General features: G+C 32.1%; 1 protein-coding gene across 1 annotated transcript; it reads left to right on the top strand.

Annotated features, from left to right (window-relative positions):
- The first annotated feature begins 621 nt into the window (after positions 1-621).
- Positions 622-5,659, top strand: LOC142241876 (uncharacterized). Its single transcript, XM_075313706.1, has 4 exons — positions 622-803; positions 876-976; positions 1,040-1,196; positions 5,515-5,659. Exons 1-4 carry the CDS (start codon positions 677-679, stop codon positions 5,643-5,645), a joined length of 516 nt encoding a protein of 171 aa, XP_075169821.1. The 5' UTR covers positions 622-676; the 3' UTR covers positions 5,646-5,659.
- Positions 5,660-7,986: the final 2,327 nt, after the last annotated feature.

The raw sequence follows: 7,986 nt of genomic DNA, 5'->3' as shown, positions 1-7,986 counted from the left end.
ATAGAAATAAAATGTTGAAAAAATTTTCTAGAGAAATAAAAATTTGATAAAAATTTCTATAGAAATAAAATTTTGACAAAATTTTCTATAGAAATGAAATTTTGACAAAATTTTCAAAAGAAACAAAATTTTTCCAAAATTTTCTGAAGAAATAAAATTTTTCAAAATTTCTTTTGCAATAAACTTTTGACAAAATTTTTTATAGACATAAAATTTTGACAAAGTTTTCTATAGAAATAAATTATTTCAAAAACAAAGTTTTTTATAGAAATAAAATTTTGACAAAATTTTCTATAGATATAAAATTTTGACGACATTTTCTATTGAAAGATATTTTTTACAAAATTTTCTATAGCAATATGGTTTTGACAAAATTTTCTATAGAAATAAAGTTTTGACAAAATTTTCTAATTAATTGAGAATATACTATCCAAAAAAACTTTGGTTGCTAAGAGGTTAATTACCCCAAAAATATACCTGAATTCAGTTTCTATTAAGGCCCTCTCAAAATGCCATCGAATACTTCACAGCTGTTATACCAATCCTTAAGCACAAAAATTGCCATCGTATTAAATAAAGAGAAAAAATGGTTTTCAGTTTACATACTTAACTATCCGAGAAAGGTTGTGCTTTTAACTATCACTCGTGAAATCAAAAAAGGGAATACCCGTTAAAAATGGCTAACATGCGTCATTTTAATGCCAAAATATTGTGCTTTGTTGTTGGTGCCTTAAATGGTTTAGCCTATTTAATAACGGGCGTTTTAATATTTTTCTACTATTATTCCAAAATGAAAAACGAAAGTAATTATTTCCTTGATTCTACACTGGAATAAAAAAATTAAATATTAATTTCAAAAAATATTTTTCTTATAGAATTTTATTATAAAGAAATTTTACTGCCAGCCTTTATTGGGAAAATTTTTGGATTTGTAGCTTTTGTTTTATCGTTGGTGTTTTTAAAGGGTGTCTATCAAGTGAGTTTAAAAATGCGTTTTTAATATAAATAAAAACAAAAAATATTTTCATATGTTTTACAGAAACGCTCTGGTCTGATGGCTCCTTTTCTTTATGTGACTTCTGGTTATATTATTTTCGCTGTTATATCCCTCAGGTGCATCTATAATGCTGACCTTGTAAGACAGGAACATTTTGTCCATGGTGTTTTACGTCATTTATATAGCTGTTTGGGATTGGGTAAGATATAATGAATAAATAAATAAATTCCCGGGCAAAACGTCCTGGAAAAATGAAGGAGTAGCAAATAACAAAAATGTAGTGAAATGCGCTGAAAAAAAAGGTTACTTGGATCCAAAGATTTTGACCTTCCCTTAAGTATTTTAGGATTGATTTGGAGCCAAAGATGCGGCATCTTTCAAATTAAATTTTTATAGAGAATTTTAAATCTGGGCTATTTAAAATTATCGAACTCATTTTTGGAATTTTAATTCCCTTTTTGGGATATATTATTAATAGGGGATATACTACAAATAAATGTCAGTTTAAAAATCCATGTTAATTTTCAAAACACTTTAAACCAAAAATGGAAAGTCATCAAAATAGGTATTAGTCATTTTTTGAATCTTTTTTAATATTTAATTCAAAGATTCCATATCTCAGTTAATTTAAAGATTATTTTTTTAATTTAAAAATGTTTTTGCTTATTTAAAGAATAATTTGCCTTAGTTCATAGACATTTGACTTAAACATAGGGATGCAAATTTCAAAGATTCGTGCCCTAAATTTAAAGAATCAGAAGAATTTTAAAGCAAAGATTACGAACATTCTTTTTTTCGACAAAATTTAAATAATTTGTACCAATTTATTAATTCTTACTCAGTTTTTGGAACTTTGGTTGGTTCAACAGAAGGAAACACTCGAGAAGGTTCAGCGGTTAAAACTAGAAGTGCCCATATGTAATAGGTACTTTTAGTTATGTGCTATCACAATCGACTGATTAGTCTAAGTGAGCCTGAATCTTAATCTGGCTGGCTTTACTCTGTTTTTAACCTATTAAAACAAAAACAAGTAAGGAAAGTCTAAAGTCGGGCGGGGCCGACTATATTATACCCTGCACCACTTTGTAGATCTAAATTTTCGATACCATATCACATCCGTTAAATGCGTTGGGGGCTATATATATAAAGGTTTGTCCCAAATACATACATTTAAATATCACTCGATCTGAACAGAATTTGATAGACTTCTACAAAATCTATAGACTCAAAATTTAAGTCGGCTAATGCACTAGGGTGGAACACAATTTTAGTAAAAAAATATGGGAAACGTTTAAATCTGAAGCAATTTTAAGGAAACTTCGAAAAAGTTTATTTATGATTTATCGCTCGATATACATGTATTAGAAGTTTAGGAAAATTAGAGTCATTTCTACAACTTTTCGACTAAGCAGTGGCGATTTTACAAGGAAAATGTTGGTATTTTGACCATTTTTGTCGAAAACAGAAAAACATATATATGGGAGCTATATCTAAATCTGAACCGATTTCAATCAAATTTGGCACGCATAGCAACAATGCTTATTCTACTCCCTGTACAAAATTTCAACTAAATCGGAGTTAAAAATTGGCCTCTGTGGTCATATGAGTGTAAATCGGGCGAAAGCTATATATGGGAGATATATCTAAATCTGAACCGATTTCAACCAAATTTGGCACGCATAGCTAGAATGCTAATTCTACTCCCTGTGCAAAATTTCAACTAAATCGGAGTTAAAAATTGGCCTCTGTGGTCATATGAGTGTAAATCGGGCGAAAGCTATATATGGGAGATATATCTAAATCTGAACCGATTTCAACCAAATTTGGCACGCATAGCTACAATGCTAATTCTACTCCCTGTGCAAAATTTCAACCAAATTGGGGTAAAACTCTGGCTTCTGGGGCCATATAAGTCCTTATCGGGCGAAATATATATATGGGAGCTATATCTAAATCTGAACCGATTTCAATAAAATTTGGCACACTTGACTACAGTACTAATTGTTCTTCTTGTGCAAAATTTTAAGCAAATTAGGTTAAAACTCTGGCTTCTGGGGCCATATAAGTCCTTATCGGGCGAAATATATATATGGCAGCTATATCTAAATCTGAACCGATTTCTTTCCAAATCAATAGGGATCTATTCTGAGCCAAAACACATACTTGTGCCAAATTTGAAGTCGATTGGACTAAAACTGCGACCTACACTTTGATTACAAAAATGTGTTCACGGACAGACGGACATCGCTATATCGACTCAAGAGCCCACCCTGAGCATTTTTGGCAAAGACACCATGTGTCTATCTCGTCTCCTTCTGGGTGTTGCAAACATATGCACTAACTTATAATACCCTGTTCCATAGTGTGGAGCAGGGTATAAAAATGTTTAAGCAAAGATTATAAACTTTATTTTAATTAAAATTTCATTATTTTAAAGAAATTTGTCATTAATATTTTGTAAATTTCGCATCCTGAAATCTAGGTTGCGTAATCTTTAATATCATGTAAAATTTTTTTTGCAGTGTGTATAGTTAAAATAAAGGACCACTTTGGGAGGACATTTCTGGTACTTACTTATAAAGTCGTGCCTTTAGAAGAACTTCCAAATATGTTTTTTGCTGGGTTTGGGTATAGGATGGATGTCCCCCATTTCAACAGCCGTAGCACTGATTTTGTATCACTTCTTAAGGTGTGATCGGAATTCAGTGTTTTGGATGTGAATTAAAAAAAATGTGATATTTTGCCAAATTTTTTTGCTGGGTATGGTTATAGGATGGATGTCCCCCATTTCAATAGCCGTAGCATTGTTTTTTTTATCACTTCTTAAGGTGTGATCGGAATTCAGTGTTTTGGATGTGAATTTAAAAAAAATTTTGATATTTTGCCAAATAAATATTTTTTATAATTTTTTATGATTTTTAATGCATTCTAAAAATAGTCCGAAATGATTGAGCTCAAAAATTCGCAATTTTTCTAGAACGCATTGAGCATTTTGTTCGAATATAAATAATGACAGAAGCTAGGGTACTAAAGGGTGATTTGTTAAGAGCTTGATAACTTTTTTTAAAAAAAAAAACGCATAAAATTTGCAAAATCTCATCGGTTCTTTATTTGAAACGTTAGATTGGTCCATGACATTTACTTTTTGAAGATAATTTCATTTAAATGTTGACCGCGGCTGCGTCTTAGGTGGTCCATTCGGAAAGTCCAATTTTGGGCAACTTTTTCGAGCATTTCGGCCGGAATAGCCCGAATTTCTTCGGAAATGTTGTCTTCCAAAGCTGGAATAGTTGCTGGCTTATTTCTGTAGACTTTAGACTTGACGTAGCCCCACAAAAAATAGTCTAAAGGCGTCAAATCGCATGATCTTGGTGGCCAACTTACCGGTCCATTTCTTGAGATGAATTGTTCTCCGAAGTTTTCCCTCAAAATGGCCATAGAATCGCGAGCTGTGTGGCATGTAGCGCCATCTTGTTGAAACCACATGTCAACCAAGTTCAGTTCTTCCATTTTTGGCAACAAAAAGTTTGTTAGCATCGAACGATAGCGATCGCCATTCACCGTAACGTTGCGTCCAACAGCATCTTTGAAAAAATACGGTCCAATGATTCCACCAGCGTACAAACCACACCAAACAGTGCATTTTTCGGGATGCATGGGCAGTTCTTGAACGGCTTCTGGTTGCTCTTCACTCCAAATGCGGCAATTTTGCTTATTTACGTAGCCATTCAACCAGAAATGAGCCTCATCGCTGAACAAAATTTGTCGATAAAAAAGCGGATTTTCTGCCAACTTTTCTAGGGCCCATTCACTGAGAATTCGACGTTGTGGCAGATCGTTCGGCTATTCATGATGAAATGTCAAAGCATACTGAGCATCTTTCTCTTTGACACCATGTCTGAAATCCCACGTGATCTGTCAAATACTAATGCATGAAAATCCTAACCTCAAAAGAATCACCCTTTAGATACAAAAGTTTTTGACCCAATTGACCATTTTATTAAATCTTACTCTGGTTTTAACCTATTTGAAACAAAAAAGTTAAAATCATCCATTTAAAATAGCAAAAAAAACGAGTTATAAAAAATTGATTAAAAATAACTTCCTGTGTAGTTAAAATGAAGAATATTTTTGAGAGGACATTTTGTGGGTTTAGAATAACTTTTAAATTTGCCTAGTTAGAATTATATAATTGGCACTTCCAAAAATTTAAGGTGCATAATCTTTTTAAATTATGTACCATAGATAATTTTTGAGTAAATATTTCATGGTCTTTTAAAGGATTATCTTTATCCAAATATGTATCAAACTTTTCACTTTGAAGTCGTATTTTATATAAAATGTTTAATAGCCTAAACTATCTAAATTAAAAAGGTTAAAAAATCGACTTTTGTCCACTTTTTGCAAATTTTCAAAAAACCATGACAATGAACTTAATTAAAATATTAAATTTTTTTTTTTTTTTTGATTTTTGTTTTAAAATCTTTAAATACAATATTATTTTTTTGTCCTTGCAGGTCTGTACATTTTATTCGTTTCACCCATGTTCTTGATGTACAAACGCATGCGTAAAACATCAATTTCTTCAGACCATCACATTGACGATATTGACTACAATGTCCGGCCTATATATCCAAGTTTATATTGAATTTGCTGTACAAATAATAAAATAAATAAATGGAAAAAAATCGTATTGTATCATCTGACATTGTAATATTATTTTAATTAAAAAACACATCTTTTTGTATTTTTTTTTTTTTTTTTATTCATGGAATAAATTTGGTGTCAATCGAAAGTATTTGAAATTTTCTGTAAATACAGAGAATCGCTTTAGTTTTTTTTTTTAAATTTAATTGGAGATAATTGAGAAATTTTCAAATTGATAAAAGGTTATATGACATTTTTGTAGGTTGAGTGCCATTTGTATTTGGATTTTTTCATACTGTCATAAGGCCAACGGGTTAGAGAAACATTGGACAATGATTGGGAGAGCACGTATAGCAATGGAGTAATTGGATAAAATAGGATTTAACCAAATTCTTTTTAGATATTCTTAAAAAATAACAAGTATGTACGGCCGTAAGTTCGGCCAGGCCGAAGCTTATGTACCCTCCACCATGGATTGCGTATAAAATTCTTCTAAACACTGCCATCCACAATCGAATTACTTAAGTTGTGGTAGCGCTTGCCGATGGCAAAGTATCTTAAAACCTCCTAACACCGTCTTCTAAATTGTATGTAAGTTCATACGTGGTTATATTAAATCAAAAAAGATCGATCAAATACGTATATAATTCAGTTTGACAAAATTATCTATAGACATAAGATATTGACAAAATTTTCTATAGAAATAAAATTTTAGCAAAATTTTCTATAGAAATAAAATTTTTACAAAATTTTCTATAGAAAGAAAATTTTACCAAAATTTTCTACAGAAATAAAATTTTAACAAACTTTTCTCTAGAAATAAAATTTTAAAAATTTAAAAATTTTTGCTTTGCATACATCGACTCCTGATGAAGCAATTCAATGTAATTGCGAAATATTGAAAAATAAAGAAACCAATACACACAAAAAACGATCTTAAGCTTGATTAATTATTTTCTATTGGATTTTAACAAAATTTTCTATAGAAATAAAATTTTGACTAAATTTTCTATAGATATAAAATTTTGAAAAAATTTTCTATTGAAATAAAATTTTGGTAGATTATTTTTGGCTCGAGTGGCAACCATGATTATGACCGATATGGACCAATTTTGTGTGATTGGAGATCATTTTGGTATGGTTGTTAGCGGCCATATACTAACACCAAGTTCCAAATTTGAACCGGATCGGATGAATTTTGCTCCTCCAAGAGGCTCCGGAGGTTAAATCTGGAGAACGTTTTATATGGGGGATATACATAATTGTGGACCTATGTGGTCTAATTTTTGCATGGTTGTTAGAGACCATATACCAACATTATGTACCAAATTTCAGGCGGTTCGGATGAAATTTGCTTCTCTTTGAGGCTCCGCAAGCCAAATCTGGGGATCGGTTTATATCGGGGCTATATAAAATTATGGAGCAATGTTGTTGTTAGAGACCATATGCCAACATCATGTACCAAATTTCAGCCGGATCTGATGAAATTTACTTCTCTTTGAGGCTCCGCAAGCCAAATCTGGGGATAGGTTTATATCGGGGCTATATATAATTATGGACCGATGTGGACCAATTTTTGCATGGTTGTTAGAGATCATATACCAACACCATGTACCAAATTTCAGCGAGATCTGATGAAATTTGCTTCTCTTTGAGGCTCCGCAAGCCAAATCTGGGGATCCGTTTATATGGGGGCTATATATAATTATGGACCGATTTGCTATACCATCCGATCTAAATCAATAACAACTACTTCTGCAGAGGTCCAAGTCGATGGCTTGTTTCGTTCGGAAGTTAGCGTGATTTCAACAGACGGACGGACGAACATGCTTAGTCGACTCAGAATTTCACCACGACCCAGAACATATATACTTTATGAGGTCTTAGAGCAATATTTCGATGTGTTACAAACGGAATGAAATTTGGTACATGATGTTAGCATAGGATCTCTTACAACCATGCAAAAATTGGTCCACATCGGTTAATAATATATATAATATATAATATAGCCCCCATATAAACCAATCCCCCGATATGGCTTGCGGAACCTCGAAGAGAAGCAAATTTCATCCGATCCGGCTGAAATTTGGTACATGGTGTTAGTATATGGTCTCTAATGACCATGCAAAAAATGGTCCACATCGGTCCATAATTATTTATAGCCCCCATATAAACCGATCAACAGATTTGACCTACGGAGCCTCTTGGAAGACCAAAATTCATCGTATTCAGTTGAAATTTGGTACGTGGTGTTAATATATGGCCTCAACCACCCATGGAAAAATTGGTCGAAATCGGTCCATCATTATATAGCCCCTATATAAACCGATCCCCAGATTTGA

Source organism: Haematobia irritans, chromosome 5 (genome assembly GCF_050003625.1).
Source record: "Haematobia irritans isolate KBUSLIRL chromosome 5, ASM5000362v1, whole genome shotgun sequence".
NCBI lineage: Eukaryota > Metazoa > Arthropoda > Insecta > Diptera > Muscidae > Haematobia > Haematobia irritans.
This window is presented reverse-complemented; position numbering and strand designations above follow the sequence as displayed.